This window comes from Anabrus simplex, chromosome 9 (assembly GCF_040414725.1).
Source record: "Anabrus simplex isolate iqAnaSimp1 chromosome 9, ASM4041472v1, whole genome shotgun sequence".
NCBI lineage: Eukaryota > Metazoa > Arthropoda > Insecta > Orthoptera > Tettigoniidae > Anabrus > Anabrus simplex.
In genome coordinates this window covers 44,206,505-44,224,258 of record NC_090273.1, presented here as the reverse complement: position 1 = coordinate 44,224,258, position 17,754 = coordinate 44,206,505, and the positions used below count along the sequence as shown (strand labels likewise).

Sequence of the window (17,754 nt, the reverse complement as noted above, 5' to 3'; positions counted from 1 at the left end):
CCCTCCTCGTCTCCCGAATACAGAGGCGTAGAGCCACGGTTGACCGTGGCCACCCCTCCTCTGTTCGGTGGGCAGGATGGAGTTCACAGCTGTCGAACCACGGACCGGCCGTGGCCGAGACCCACTCTGCATCCACCGACCTGTATTACGTATTTCTTTTTTTTTTTTGTTAGGGGCTTTACGTCGCACCGACACAGATAGGTCTTATGGCGACGATTGGATAGGAAAGGTCTAGGAGTTGGAAGGAAGCGGCCATGGCCTTAATTAAGGTACAGCCCCAGCATTTGTCTGGTGTGAAAATGGGAAACCACGGAAAACCATTTTCAGGGCTGCCGATAGTGGGATTCGAACCTACTATCTCCCGGATGCAAGCTCACAGCCGCGCGCCTCTACGCGCACGGCCAACTCACCCGGTATTACGTATTTCAACAGCGTACATGAGGTGTCTGTAGTTGTTAACCTATGACATAATATCGTTGACATAGGTGGAAAATAATAATATTAATAATAATAATTTAAAAAATCGATTTTCGTCCAGATTGCTCACGATGTTCAACACACGAATGTTTGATCGCATAGTTCAGTGGAAGTTCCTTACTGGTGCTGAAAGCCAATAATATGGGTATTTAATACAAAACCAGAAATAAATATAACTACAGCTTTGCTTACATAAATAAACACTATATTCAATTGGTCCCTACAAGCGATGATAGGAAACGATGGACTGGAGATAAATAGTGTGAAAGTTTGGTTTAAGGAGCTCCTTGAATGATGTTTTCTGTCTTGACCATCTTCGGCTTGTTCCAACTCTGCTCTTTGTCGGTTGCAAAGAGCAGGTAGAAGATGTATGGTGTAAGATTCATCCCAATGGTTATGTAAAATACCGTGTGCCATCCACTGATTGTCTCCTGCGACAATGGAAAGAATCATTACTATTAATCTGCTAGTAATACACATCAAGGTTGTTATAGCACAACATTGTTCAAAAGGTAGTCTGATGGTAACAAATCACATGACACCTTACACGTTCGTATTATACCAAAAGATCTTACTACAATATAATTTCTCCTCCAGGGACGTGTAAGGCAAGCAGGTGTAGGTACCAACATAGTTGGGGAAGTGTGTGATTTGGTTAATGCAACATGGGAGAAGTTCAAGGGAATGGAGATTGTAATCAGTGGAATGCAGTGTAGTAGAGATACTGACTGTAAGGTGATGGGGTTTTAAACGGGACTGTGGTGTTGCTGTGTGGGTAACACTGAGTAAGATTTGTAGATTTTGATGGGTGGATAGGATTGCAAGTAATCAGCTTCATTTTCCGTATCAAAATCTTATCACTAAGTTTTACAATATTAAAAATTCTTCCACCGTTTTGATACTTTTTATTTGCCTTTTGGCAATTTTTTATTGGTCAACAGTACATGTTTCGTTCCAACTTAGGAACATCCTCAGCTGTTATTTTAGCTTAGGTGAATTACTACGATTTTAAACACGTTAATTTGCAGGTACATTTATTCACGTAAAAACTACTAAAACACCAATTAAATTAAATGATATTAAAAACAATGTGGGGGTTAGTGTGTTAATGATATGAGAACGGATGATTACATAGTTGGTTGGCTTAAAAACTATGTCTATTCATTTGAATAGTTGTTGGAAAAACAACCGCAAACAGACATTTTAATGTAACAAAATGAATTTTTTTCCAACAACTATTCAAATGAATAGACATAGTTTTTAAGCCAACCAACTATGTAATCATCAGTTCTCATATCATTAACACACTAACCCCCACATTGTTTTTAATATCATTTAATTAATTGGTGTTTTAGTAGTTTTTAAGTGAATCACTGTACCTGCAAATTAACGTGTTTGAAATCTTAGTAATTCACCTAAGCTAAAATAACAGCTGAGGATGTTCCTAAGTTGGAACTAAACATGTACTGTTGACCAATAAAATTTTGCCAAAAGGCAAATAAAAAAGCATCAGAACGGTGGAAGAATTTTAATATTGCAAAACTTAGGGTGGATAGGAGGTGTCTGCGCTAAGATGACCTTCGCTTGAATCGCAGGAGGTTTGTTTAGAAGAGTTATAGGGAGGTACTGTTGCTAGTCTGACCACTACTCTTATACTTTCATATCTTCCACACAATATAAATAACATTTGTTTGAGCGCCAGTTGCTTTTTTAAGAAAAACAACAAAATTCGGTAGAGCATACCTCTTATATCAATTATCTCAAGGCGTGAGGTGATAAACTCACATATCTGGCAATATACAGGGATATGGATCAGGACAATATTAAATTACTGTTGCATTTCCACAATTGAGGATTGTACATGGAACTGGAATCACTTATTATAATTAAAAATAAAACTGAGTTTATGACTAAATTTACGTCACAATGAACAATCATTGACGTCTTTTAATTTAACAAAAGAAATATATCGTGAGATTTGCGGTATTAAATAAAAGGAAAAATTTAATCTAAACAAAAAAAACTATTGGCATGAACTTGAAGTGAGATGTGATATCGCCACTGATTACACTCTTCTTCATGTTATGAATGCATAACATGTCTGATGCTTTAATTACCTGTTGTCTGCATACACCGCTGTTGAACTTGAAATTCTTGGGAAAACCTGTGAGCTGAAGTCGGGAGCCGTCTGTTGTAATCTTCTTATATAACAAGGAGTTGGCCTACATACCATGTACGCGTGTAGGGAGCTCCAATGTAATTACGTCCACTCAATATATTATAAGAGATTTGAAAATATTATGGAGACATCTTGTGAAGTCCATCCTCACAAGAAGATGATGTTTCTTTATCAGCATAGTACCCGTCTCTGCTCGGATACAAGCACCACTTGTAGACCTCCTCGATTATTACCGGACCTCTTGAAAACACAACTCTTAGCTCTTACCATCACACTAAGACCACTTCTTCCATTTGATACCTCTGACTGTAACATATGATCTGCCACGATATGAACTGCTTATGAACTGAGTAAGAACAGAATGATATCATCTGAGTAGATATGATCTGAAAACCTCTCACTACCGTTGCCTTGACTTATATAACCTCGCGATGACGACTCATGTCCCCACTCACTGTTCATCCCTTCCACTTCAACATACAGTAGCTGGCGAATACTGACACTTGGTCGCAATCACGTGTCCACGCACTGATGTCATCAGTCATGTGTCGTCTAAGCGTACCCAAGCGGTCCGAGAATGACTATGCCGAATGCGTCACCGGGAAATCTCCTTGCACAGTAAAACATAGCCTCGATTGCAAAATACTATGCCAGCTCATCTAGCCAAAGTTACAAGCCACAGCATGACAATATGAAACCAACAAATCTCACTTACTACAATACAGAATAATTACAAACATTTTCACTTAACCTATGATGAAATACAATAATATACGTGATACCTAATTATTACAGTCTAATTGATGAGAAACAGAATATATAAAATCTAATGAATCGGGTTAATAATAATAATAATAATAATAATAATAATAATAATAATAAATACAGAATGGAGTCTGTAACCCTGTTGTACGGTTACAGAACGCCTCCCTCATGAAATAATCGATGAAATGAATCGATTGATTCATGAAATATATACACAATCACCTGAAATCGAGTACACCATATATACATGTATAAAAATGCCCATTACAAATTGGTTACATGTTATCATCCATCTGGATGTTCGTTGTTACACATATAAAACATTGATCAATTATCATTTTCACTTTGATTATACAGTATTATTTACATACAGATTACATTTCTTTCTCACTTCTGTCGTTTCAAACGTTCATTGAGTGTTCAAAAGTAATTCTCGAAGACATTTCATTATATACACTGTCTCCAAGCACTGGAGTTTATTGCACTGCCGTGCTTCACTTATTATCACAACACACGCTAATTTCACTGAAGTCCTGTTCGCAATGCCAGCTTCATAAAACATGGTGAATTAACATAGTAATGAGAATTAATCAACAAACTCACATGATATATTTCTTAAGATTTCTTATATTGTATGTGCCTACGATATTTCCTTCCTTGTCTTCTAATGAATAAGCACATTTTCCAATCCGTTTCACTACGGTGAAGTATCCCTGATATAACAAGAAAAACTTAGAAAATTGACCCGCTTCTGCTGATGACGGGAGTGGCACTCTGAGTAAAACCTTGTCACCAAGCTCAAATTCATCCAATATAGTCTTTTTCTGCTGGCGAATACGTTTATCTCCTGCTTTCTTTAAATTCTCCCTAGCCAGCTGGATATAAAAATCCTTAGTTCTCTCCTCTCCCAAGTCCAAGCCTAACATACTCGCAATTTCATCAGTAGGCTTCCTGCCGTGATGAATTTCATAGGGCGTAAATCCAGTGGACTCGTGCAACGTGATATTACACCAACGTTCGACATTACCCAACTGTGAAAACCACGAGTTGTGTTTGTCATGCACATATGCCCTAAATATACGTCCTATTTCACGCATCGTTCTTTCAACCATATTGCTTTGCGGGCAACGTACCGATGAAAATATAGTTTTGATCCCCAGTTCATTTAGTTTGGTATTCCAGATCTTCGAAATAAACTGGCTGCCATGATCAGATAATATTCTGAGGGGACATCCGAACTCAGGAATATATCTGTCCACGACCTGTTTGAGACAACCCCTCCCTGTAGCTTTCCTCAATGGGTACATCTTGACATATTTGCTGAAGGCATCAATCAAGACAAAAACAAATTGGTAACCATATCTGGATTTAACTAACGGTCCAAACAGATCAACACTAATAAGCTTCCCGGGTCTGTCAACAATAACAGCCTGCCTGGGCCCCTCTAGAAGTCTAGTCGGGTGCTTAGAGCGTTGGCAGAGATCACACGTAGCGAGTATTTTCCTCACGTGCCTTCCCAAATTCCTCCACACAAAGTTACCCTGAATAGCATATAAGACCTTATTTGCTCCAAAATGACCCAGCTCCTTATGATAAAACCAAATCATATCCTCTTGCAGGGCTTTGGGTACACATACATTGAACTTCCCAGAATAACATTTCCGAGTGAGAAAACCATTACATAACTTATACGTAAATTTACCGTTCACAAGAACAGTACCTGGTTCCTTATCTCTAAGCGAGGTCAACAGTCCCGCCAACTCTTCTTCTCTTTCCTGCTCGGACAACAGATAACGAAGTCTATCTCTTTCTGCCGTATTATCAGTCATCGAGCCAACACAAATCAAAATACCTTCTTTCACCTCTAAAGAGACAGTATTTTCCTCCTTAGGGAGATACCTGCTGAGAAAGTCAGCCATAACATTATCTTTCCCTTTAATATGACGTATCTTAAAATCATATTCACTTATGGCTAAAATCCAACGAGTCATACGATTACTAGTTAGTTTATAAGTATTTAAGAATACCAAGGCCTGATGGTCAGTCCATATCTCGAATTTATTACCTAAAACATACATTCTAAACTTACTTAATGAATACATGATTGCAAGAAATTCAATCTCAGTGATCGTATATCTCTTTTCTGCCATACTGAGCCCACGACTTGCCAAGGAAACTATGCCTAAATTGCCGTTATCATCTCTCTGACATAAACATCCAGCAACTCCCTTCTCTGAACCATCAGTCATGAGAATAAATTCACGATCTGACATAGGATATCTCAACATAACTGCTTCATTAAATCCATCCTTCAACTTCTGGAAAGCCTCATCATGTTCTTTCCTCCACTTCCACTTCGCACCTCCTTTCAATAGCTCACGAAACGGCTCTAACAGCGCAGAATATTTACCCACAAAACGTCGAAAGTAATTACACATTCCCAGAAAAGATTTCAATTGCTTAACATTACGTGGAGTAGGAGTGTTGTTTATCTTGTCTAATCTCGTCTGTTCCGGTTTAACCCCCTGTTCAGATACAGTGTGTCCCAAAAATGTGATCTGTTGTGAACACAATGTCGATTTACTCAGTTTTAATGTAAATCCCCCTTCCCTGATTTTATGTAGAACAATCTGTAAGTGTTTCAGGTGTTCCTCAAACGTGTGGGATGCTATAACAATGTCATCGATGTACATGGTCACAAAACTATCCGTATCTCTCCCTAATACTTTATTCATGGCTCTAACTAATGCTGCAGAAGAAGTACGGGTCCCGAAGGGCACCCTGGCGAACTGATACAAGCAATTCTTGTATGCAAAGGCCGTAAGTGGACGGTCACTTTCTCTAAGTGGAATCTGCCAGAAAGATGACGACAAATCAAAAGTAGAAAACCATTTTCTACCTTCAAAACGTTGAATAAGTTCCTCTACCGTCTCCGCCCTTTGCTGATCGGCTTCTATCCTCATATTCATTAATCTGCCATCAATGCACAGTCTTACCGTGTTATCCTTCTTAGGTATAATAACAAGTGGATTTAAATTAGGACTACATGATGGTTCAATTATATTATAATCTAGCATAATGTCAATCTGCTCTTCAACAGCGCTAGCGTATTTTAACGGAATGGGATATTTCGGTCCTACAAAAGTTGAGTTATCAATAACATTAAATTTGTGTTCGTAAAGATGTGTTCTACCAGGCCGATCGCTAAAAACATCACTATGTGATATCAATAATTCACACAATCCGTCCTTCTGACTTTCCGCTAAATTACATTTCTCCACTGTCTCATACAATTCATCTCTAGAATCTCTCTGTATGGACACATGGCAGACATCAATATTTTTCCTAATATTAGGAATTTCACAAGATCCTTCCGTACTAGAACACACTTTATTCGCACTAATTTCTGACAAAACATCATATGGTAAACTGACTTCCCTGCTACTCTTTCCCCAGATAAGATTGACATTACACAGATCAAAATTTAATTTAGCCTTGTGACACGTTAACCAGTCAGTACCTAAAATAACGGCATAAACTAAATTAGGCACAACTAAGCATGGTTGGAAAATACATTCTCCACTTATGCTAATGGGGACAGCTATTTGTTTATTCACTCTTTGAGACTTGTTTCCAACAGCTGTTACGATGAACGTATTCCTCACTGGAATTTCCGCTACCTCATACTTCTCTCTTAAAACTTCCTCATACAGCTTGGAATTTACACATGACTTCTCACTACCAGAGTCCAACAAAATCTTAACTTTTCTGCCCCATATCAGCAGTTCAATCGTCGGGGTAACAGTAACACTATTTAAATTATCCTCATTACATAATATAAGATCACTTAACAAATCTTGCCTTATATCTAAATTTAAATTACACTTATAAAATTTATTGTCTACGATTAAGTCGCCACATAAAATATTTGAATTATTGCTACTTAGGTCACAATCATGTTCACTTACAACTATAGGCTGGTCGACATTAACATGCTTATCTACCTTATACGTGAACTCACCATTTACGGACTGTCTCAGTGACCTGTTTATACAGTCCGTTGCGCGTTTAAAGTAGTTGGTTCGGTTACGACTTGTTGGTTACACACCTCAGTCGGCCTCCCCTGTTGCCTATTTCCTCTAGTGTCATTATTATTATTATTATTATTATGGCCTGTATTCTCCCGCCTCCCAGCTTCTGGTTGATTACCATAATCACGCCTCCCAGTCCTGAAATTTTCCGAACTATTTTGATAATTTCTCTCCCTGTGGAAATTATTATTAGGTCTATCCTGATATTCTCTTCTGTAGTTCCGATTATTCATAGTCCTGTCCTGATTATTAGATTGGTTACCCCTTCCTTCTACATTCCTATTTAGTGTCCTACTATTATTCAAGCTACTACCTAAAGCATCAAAACTTTCCAACAAAATCTCCATTTCCTTAATAGTCTCCACTCTTTGCATACAAACAGCTTCTCTTATTCTATCGGGATAGTGCTTAGCCATAAGTCTAACTATATCAGCCTCAGGTCCAATACATTCTAAATTTCTCCATACCAAAACATGAGCCAAAAAGTATTCAGTCATTCTAACACCCTCGTTAGAATTATACCTGCCAAACATTACTCTCTCTCTCTCTCTCTACTCTGAACACCTTCACTCCAAAATTTAGCCATGAATTTCTCCTTAAATTCAGTTAGACTAGACATCGAGCTTTTATATACTTGAAACCAAGACTTAGTCTCTCCTACGAAAGCATTAGATAAGATCTCCAATACAGTTTCCCAGCTAATAATATTGTCTCTTAATTGAACAGCAAATTTCTTCTCTACTACTCTCATAAATTCCATCGGGTTAAATTCTTTCCCAGAAAACTTAGGTAAGTCATGATCTCTAGTGATTAAACCATTATTTACAATTATTTCACGTACATTTCTACTATCACGCACTTCTTTCTGGAGTACTCTCTGGCAACTCAGAAATTTTTCTTCCAATGTTTCCTCAGCCTTTTCTTCAATTTTTCTTAACTTCTCCTGTAATTTTTCTTCCGATTCTCTCACCTTCTGTGATAATGATTTTTGTTCACTCTCTAGATCACCTACTTCTCCAAGTTTTCTTTCCACCTGTTCTACCCTACTAATACATTTCCTAGTTTCTTGCCCCACTGTATTGGTTATCTTTTCAAACCTTTCTTCTACTAACTCATTGATTTCTCCTTTATTGGACTCGATCTTGGCGCCTAATTCATCAATCTGTTTGATGCATGTCTCACTAATTTGTTCTATTTCCGCATGGAGATTGCTCCGACCCAATTCCATCTCAGCTCTGATATCACTACACTCCTTATTTACTTTACTTTCTAAATTATTAATTTGCTTACTTATTTCTAACACCTTATGATCTATCTTATTACTAACATCATCAATCTTCTTATTAATACTATTTATGGCATTACTCTGAGCTTCAATTTTTTTACTAATAATATTATTCTGAGATTCAATTTTCTCACTCATAATATTATTCTGAAATTCAATTTTCTCACTCATAATATTATTCTGAGATTCAATTTTCTCACTAATAACCGTTTCAATTTTCTCACTCATAATATTATTCTGAGATTCAATTTTCTCACTAATGACCGTTTCAATTTTCTCACTCATAATATTATTCTGAGATTCAATTTTCTCACTAATGACCGTTTCAATTTTCTCACTCATAATATTATTCTGAGATTCAATTTTCTCACTAATGATATTATTCTGCTCAGTCATTTTGGACATCAGCAAATTAAATAAACCCAGGTCAATCACCCCTTTACTTTGATCTTTCGTGACAGCGTTTTCCTCACTTTCTACTATTTTCTGACTTTCAGCAGGTCCCAACTTAGTCACCAACTTCCTATTTATGTTACCACCTTGGATTTCCTAGGACACAATAACCTCAGCCTCATCACCTGACTGCATATTGCTATCCTTGTCCATCTTCGGTTTCCTACTAATTTTTCGCGATCTCAAAGCTATTTCCCCTTGCACTTCCTTTGACATTACCCCTTAAATACAAACTTCAACAAAATGACCTTCCTAACATTACTCGGTGAATTTAACATGTGCGTACTCATTAAAAGAACTGATCCATGTATATTGCCATTCAGAAACACTTTTTCTGAACCTTTCGAGTCCCACGTTGCTGGCGACACGTTGTGGCTACTCTGACCACTACTCTTATACTTTCATATCTTCCACACAATATAAATAACATTTGTTTGAGCGCCAGTTGCTTTTTTAAGAAAAACAACAAAATTCGGTAGAGCATACCTCTTATATCAATTATCTCAAGGCGTGAGGTGATAAACTCACATATCTGGCAATATACAGGGATATGGATCAGGACAATATTAAATTACTGTTGCATTTCCACAATTGAGGATTGTACATGGAACTGGAATCACTTATTATAATTAAAAATAAAACTGAGTTTATGACTAAATTTACGTCACAATGAACAATCATTGACGTCTTTTAATTTAACAAAAGAAATATATCGTGAGATTTGCGGTATTAAATAAAAGGAAAAATTTAATCTAAACAAAAAAAACTATTGGCATGAACTTGAAGTGAGATGTGATATCGCCGCTGATTACACTCTTCTTCATGTTATGAATGCATAACATGTCTGATGCTTTAATTACCTGTTGTCTGCATACACCGCTGTTGAACTTGAAATTCTTGGGAAAACCTGTGAGCTGAAGTCGGGAGCCGTCTGTTGTAATCTTCTTATATAACAAGGAGTTGGCCTACATACCATGTACGCGTGTAGGGAGCTCCAATGTAATTACGTCCACTCAATATATTATAAGAGATTTGAAAATATTATGGAGACATCTTGTGAAGTCCATCCTCACAAGAAGATGATGTTTCTTTATCAGCATAGTACCCGTCTCTGCTCGGATACAAGCACCACTTGTAGACCTCCTCGATTATTACCGGACCTCTTGAAAACACAACTCTTAGCTCTTACCATCACACTAAGACCACTTCTTCCATTTGATACCTCTGACTGTAACATATGATCTGCCACGATATGAACTGCTTATGAACTGAGTAAGAACAGAATGATATCATCTGAGTAGATATGATCTGAAAACCTCTCACTACCGTTGCCTTGACTTATATAACCTCGCGATGACGACTCATGTCCCCACTCACTGTTCATCCCTTCCACTTCAACATACAGTAGCTGGCGAATACTGACACTTGGTCGCAATCACGTGTCCACGCACTGATGTCATCAGTCATGTGTCGTCTAAGCGTACCCAAGCGGTCCGAGAATGACTATGCCGAATGCGTCACCGGGAAATCTCCTTGCACAGTAAAACATAGCCTCGATTGCAAAATACTATGCCAGCTCATCTAGCCAAAGTTACAAGCCACAGCATGACAATATGAAACCAACAAATCTCACTTACTACAATACAGAATAATTACAAACATTTTCACTTAACCTATGATGAAATACAATAATATACGTGATACCTAATTATTACAGTCTAATTGATGAGAAACAGAATATATAAAATCTAATGAATCGGGTTAATAATAATAATAATAATAATAATAATAAATACAGAATGGAGTCTGTAACCCTGTTGTACGGTTACAGTACATTCAGGGGAACGGCATGGACTAGGGGGCGGTGATGAGAGTACAAGGAGGTGGGAGTCAAATAAGAATAACATAAAATTGTTAAACTGTGGGAGTACTGTAAAGAAAGGAATAGAACTACGTAATTTAATAGATATAACTTGTTTTCAATGTGCTTTAGATCGCACCGACTCAGACAGGTCTTATGGTGACAAGGGGATAGGAAAGGGCTGCGAGGGGTAAGAAAGAGTTCGTGGCCTTTAAGGTACAGCCCCAACATCAGCCTGGTGTGTAAAAAGGAGACTACGGAAAACCATCTTCAGGGCTGCCTACAGTGTGGTTCGAATCCACTATCTCCCAGATATAAGATATATACTTCTTACTTACCAGATATTGTAATATTAAAACTATCAATGTGGAAATTTTCTCACGGAACTGGACTGTTTATCGTCAACAGGTTAGGGACGGTAGGAAGGAGAGAATTCATATTGGTGAAAGAATGTAAACTACGGGCAAGTTAAGGATGAGAAATATGAAATTCTAGATGTTAGGCTGATCTTATTGTATGTTAATTATACACAGCTAGATGCTTTTCGGGGTGTACAGACCTGGAAATGGTGGAGCTAGCGCTGATGCAGATTTGTTCGATAACATACCCGCTATGTAGGAAACGACACAGAAAGGAACGTGGTTGTTGCAGGTGATCTTAATTTTAACAAATGTCAATGACAGGAAGCATGATCAACAAATGGCAAACAAGTTAATCTGGGAAGGAGAGCTAAATAAGAAATAGATCGAACAAATTAGAGGGAAGGCTATTCTGGACATGGTGCTGGTAAAACCAGATGAAATATATAGAGAGAAACTGAAGTGATAGATGGTATAAGTGATCACCAGTCTAGCCTAAGCAAGCATCGTGTGCGGACGTGCTGGGTCGAGTGTGCCGGTAGAACGGGAGTGGAGTGTGAGCGGTGAGTGCACGAGGGAAGCGGAGAGTGACGAGGAAGATGATTGGTGTAGAACAATATCGGGTCGTTATCGCAAGATAGCACGGTAGAAGGAAACAGCCAAAAGAAAGGGAGGTAAAGTGGAAATGGGAATGAAGGGTGAGATTATGTTGGTGGCAGCGGTGATTACGGTGCTGCTAATTATAGAGGCGTTGAAGTAATCCCCGGCCCGGATTCAAGTGGCAACATGAGCTGAGAGGACGTGGAAGTCTATAAGAAAGGTGGTAAAGGAGGTTGTGGAAGAAGTTTTCCCGTTTGAACAGATCAAAGATAGGATACAGGAACAAGTGAAGGAGTTCAAAATTATGAAGTAATGGTTATAGACAAAATCGGACGAAACAATGACCAAAGTGGGAAACAACGAGAGAGAAATTGTGTTACTCCGAGAGCAAATAAAAAATATGGAAGAGGAAGTGTTGAAGCTGGAGATAGAAGTAGAAGCCAGCAGTCAGAAACGCAGGAGGAAATGCTTATTTATATATGGTGTACCGGAAGAAAAGGGAGAGGACAACGTGGGCACAATTTACAAAGTGGTTGAGGTCATCCAGAATAAAATGAAATTTTCAGAGAGGTGGATATAGATGATGCGGAAAGGATAGGTAAAGGGAGTGGACACAGGTCTATAAAAGTGAATATGTTATACACATTGATGGTGGAAATATTTATAGGAAACGCGGGAATGTACAGAGTGAAAAAATGTGGATTAAGAGAGACATGGGCAGAGAAGGGAATAAGAATTTTAAAATCTTAAAGAAATATTTAGTGCGAGCCAGACATCAAGGGTTAAGAGCGCATATTAGGGGACAGCAATTAGTGGTAACCAGTGGTAGTAACTTCTGGCAAAAATGAGTACTATTGGACTAGAGAAAAGAGTGACTGAATGGGTGGCTATATTTCTAGAAAATAGAACTCAGAAAATTAGAGTAGGCGAAGATTGATCTGACCCTGTAGTAATTAAGAGGGGAATTCCTCAAGGCAGTATTATTGGACCTTTATGTTTTCTTAATATATATATCAATGATATGTGTAAAGAAGTGGAATCAGAGATAAGGCTGTTTGCAGATGATGTTATTCTGTACAGAGTAATAAATAAGTTGCAAGATTGTGAGCGGCTGCAGGGTGACCTCGATAGTGTTGTGAGATGGAGGGTGGGCAATGGTATGATGATAAACGGGGTTAAAAGTCAGGTTGTGAGTTTCACAAATAGGAAAAGTCCTCTCTGTTATAATTACCTAGGTCTTAACATAAGAAAATACCTTAATTGGGGTAATCACATAAATATGATTGTTAATAAAGGGTACAGGTCTCTGTACATGGTTATGAGGGTATTTAGGGGTTGCAGTAAGGATGGAAAGGAGAGGGCATATAAGTCTCTGGCAAGACCCCAACTAGAGTATGGTTCCAGTGTATGGGACCCTCACCAGGATTACTTGAATCAAGAACTGGAAAAAATCCCAAGGAAAGCAGCTCGATTTGTTCTGTGTGATTTCCGACAAAAGAGTAGCGTTACAAAAATGTTGCAAAGTTTGGGCTGGGAATAACTGGGAGAAAGGAGACGAGCTGCTCGATTAAGTGGTATGTTCCGAGCTGTCAGTGGAGAGATGGCGTGGGAGGACATCAGTAGACGAATACGTTTGAGTGGTGTCTTTAAAAGTAGAAAAGATCACAATATGAAGATAAAGTTGGAATTCAAGAGGACAAATAGGGGTATATATTCGTTTATAGGAAGGGGAGTTAAGGATTGGAATAACTTACCAAGGGAAATGTTCAAAAAATTTCCAATTTCTTTGCGATCATTTAAGGAAATGCTAGGAAAACAACAGATAGTGAGTCTGCCATCTGGGCGACTGCCCTAAATGCAGATCAGTATTGATTGATTGATTGATTGATTGATTGATTGATTGATTGATTGATTGATTGATTGATTGATTGATTGATTGATTGATTGATTGATTGATTGATTGATTGATTGATTGATTGATTGATTGATTGATTGATTGATTGATTGATTGATTGATTGATTGATTGATTGATTGATTGATTGATTGATTGATTGATTGATTGATTGATTGATTGATTGATTGATTGATTGATTGATTGATTGATTGATTGATTGATTGATTGATTGATTGATTGATTGATTGATTGATTGATTGATTGATTGATTGATTGATTGATTGATTGATTGATTGATTGATTGATTGATTGATTGATTGATTGATTGATTGATTGATTGATTGATTGATTGATTGATTGATTGAGATGGGTAAGATTTTGGTCAGTGACGAAATTACAGGTAACAGAAGAGAGTCCGAAACAGGAAGAAGTGATGGGGACGAGAGCGAAAGAAAGGCAGGCAATAGAAAGCGGTGCCGGAGAAGACGGGCATGGTGCAAAGGAAAGAGCAGTGGGAAACAGTGAGTTGAGTGAGTTTAGTGAAGGGGTGGTGGAAGCAGTTAGGGAAGCAAGAAGAGAGATGGAAATGTTGCAAGAGGTGTTGGGGGTGGGAAAACCTCAAGAAATGGCAAGTGGTCCAAGGCATAGTGAAAATGAATGTCCGAGGGAGGGAACAATAGCAACAGAGACTGTGAACAAAGGGAAAAGCCTAAGTTTAGAGGAGTTTTGGGGAAAAAATAGCTAATAGTGCTGACGGCATGTTAACGAGAAGTAAGAAAAAGCTACATAATATTAGAGGTTTGTAAAGAGTGATTATGAAAGGCGGTATGTTAAACTTGGTTGGTTTAAGAGTGTTTAAAGTGTGATTGTAAATAATGGAAGGTGGTTGAGTAAAAGGAAGCTGTTCTGGAGGATTGTGAAGAGTGGAAATATAAATAGTTAATGATAAGAAGTTAAATTCGGTAGACTTGTGGAGTGTGGCTAAGTTAAAATAAGTAAAGGAATTATAATGAGAATGGAAGGTATAGTGTGATTGCAAGTTAATATGAGATTGGGTTGGAGGTTTGTGAGGATATTGAAGTAGGAGATTGGATTGGAAGTTTGGATAGAGTGATTGAAAAAATGAGAGGTAGTAACGTTGGTGAAGAGTGAACAAGTGGCAAAAATTGAAATAATGGAAATTGTTGAGGTTTAATTGGAGGTTTGGTATAGGGTGATTGTAAAGGTTCGTTAAGAGTGATTAAGTGACAGAGTTTGGTGAAATAATGATAGTCTGGTAGATGTAAGTTGAAGTGTATGAGATTGAAAAAGAAGTAGTGGAGTATAATTTAATGTAGAGTTTGGCTTGGAAATATTTGAATGGTATGACATGGTTGTATGAAAGTTTTAAATTTTATGAGAATGGAGTGGCGGTTGCTAAGAGTGATTAAGTTATAGAAATTGGTGAAAAAATGAAGGAGATTGGAGTGGTGGATGCTAAGAGTGATTATCATTAAGAGACTGATTTTGTGATAAAGTTATAGAGACAGTGGGATTATAGTGGAGTATATTTGAACTGTAAGTTAACGTATATTTGGATTGTAAGTGAATAGGAGATTAAAGGGAGGTAGTGGAGTATGACTGGTAAAATTTAATGTGGAGTTCGGCTTGAAAATATTTGAATAGGAAGACATGGTTATATGGAAGTTTAAGTTTAAATGAGATGGGAGTGGTGGTTGCTAAGAGTGATTGTGATTAAGGGATTGATTTGGAGGTGTGTAAAGAATGATGATAATTAATGAAAGGCGATAAGGTTTAAGTTGGAAGGTTAGCGGAGTATGGCTGGTAAGTATATGAACGGTAAGATGTGGTGGTACAATTTAAAAGGGGAGTATGGTGGAATTGTAAGTTGACATAGCTTGAAAATAGTGGATGATAAGATGCGGAAGTTAGATAATGAGGAGCGGTGACATGAAAGTAGAACGAGTATAAAGATGAAAGGTGAGAAGTATTTGGTACACAACTCAGCAGGTGACGCAATGTTATGACTCAATCAGCAAGCTTCAGTAGGTCGAGAGAGTGCATGGTATGAAGTATGGAATGTGTAAAGGCTTGCGAGTCCAGTCAGGTGAGGAAGGAAGGTCATTAACCTTCCTGTGCCGTATTGCCATGGCTATCGGATCTCCGAAAAGAGTTCGCCGTGGGCCATTTACGATTATTTTATGCTATTTTTGTTTTTTGTTTGTTTGTTTGTTTGTTTGTTTCTTTCTTTCTGTGTTCAGTAAGTGATACTGATTGTGTATTTGGGTAGAGTATGATTTTAAGGAGCTTGTTTAAGTCTGTATATTATATTTCTCTCCATTAACAGATCAATTAGGTCATGTACTGTATGATCTGGAGGAAATAAAGTATAAAGTATAAGTGATCACGAAGCTGTTTTCATCTTAGTCAAAAATAAGTGCAATATAAAGAAAGGTTGTAAAAGTAGGATTATTAGGCAGTACCATATGGTTGATAAGGCAGGCATGAGAGAGTTTTTAACAAGTAATATTATTATCGGATGGAAGGTGGTAAATAAAAATGTAAGCTGACTATAAATGGGTTCAAAGCAGTTTTTGAGAAATGTGAATTTAGGTGTGTATCTTTAAAGGTGGTAAGGAATGGTAAAATCCCATTATATTATAACAGAACTTGAGTCAGTGTTTAGGATTTTTTTGCGGCTGATGTTATACCGTATAGAGATATAAATAAGTTACAGGATTGTTAGCAACTGCAGAAAGACCACGACAGTGTTGTGAGATGGACAGCATGGAATGGTAAGTTATAACGGTGAACTGGGTGAAAAGGCAGTTTGTAAGTTTTACCTAGGGGAAAAGACCTTTCAGTTTTAAATAATGTGCCGATGGGATAAAGGTACCTCATGGAGATAACTGACATTACGTGGATGTTAATACAGTGATAGAAAAGATCCAATGGGGTAATCATATAAAGGGAATTTTAAATAAAGGTTACAGATCTCTTCATACGTTTCTGAAGGTATTTAGAATTATAGTAAAGATGTAAAGGACTGGCAATATAAGTCACTGATAAGACCACAATTACATTATGGTTCCAGTGTATGGGGCCCACAACAGAATTACTTAATTCGAGAACTGGAAGAAATCAGATAAAAGTAACACGATTTGTCCTCAGTGATTTCAAACAAAAGAGTAATTTTACGAAAATGTTACAAACGTTTGGCTGGGAAGTCTTGGGAGACTTTGAACAGTAAACCAGCGTTTTTAATTAAATGCTATACTCTACCTTTTAATAGGGAATTAAGGCCACAAGCGTTAAAAATCGGCTATAATCGATGCTTTCATATGATGTAACAAACGCTATGAAATAACGTTGTATACCAACTCCAGAAACTAAAATAAATTTTGGGAAATGTGTGTTCTTTTCTAACCTCAAATACCTTTGCCTAGTATTAGAAGCATTTTAGGTTTCAGAATTCTAAGCGAGTCATTGTGGGCAAGTTAAATCCTAAATGGACGTTTACAGAAAGCATAACATACTATATTTATTCTTTGGTGACGTAAAAAATAAAATATGAAGACATGTCTTCCGAGGGGCGACTTTGAAATGCGCCTTCGATGTTCTTTGACATGGACAGATCAGTCGATCAGTGGTCAGTTATTCCACCTACCTTGAGTTATTCCATTAGCTTTATTACTCATTCAAATTGCTTTGAAAGGTTTTGAAAAGGCCTGTTTTAAATAATTTTCTTAATTTGTAAGTAGGCAGGCACCCATTTCCATTATTAGTGAG

At 37.5% G+C, this 17,754-nt stretch overlaps 1 protein-coding gene across 1 annotated transcript in view; it reads right to left on the bottom strand.

Annotated features, from left to right (window-relative positions):
• Positions 1-474: 474 nt before the first annotated feature.
• LOC136880851 (sialin) overlaps positions 475-17,754 on the bottom strand; it is a 63,895-nt gene continuing 46,615 nt past the window's right edge. Inside the window, exon 9 of the mRNA XM_067153393.2 lies at positions 475-908. Within this exon, the coding sequence (XP_067009494.2) occupies positions 753-908 (156 nt within the window). The 3' untranslated portion in view covers positions 475-752. The remainder of the gene's footprint in view (positions 909-17,754) is intronic.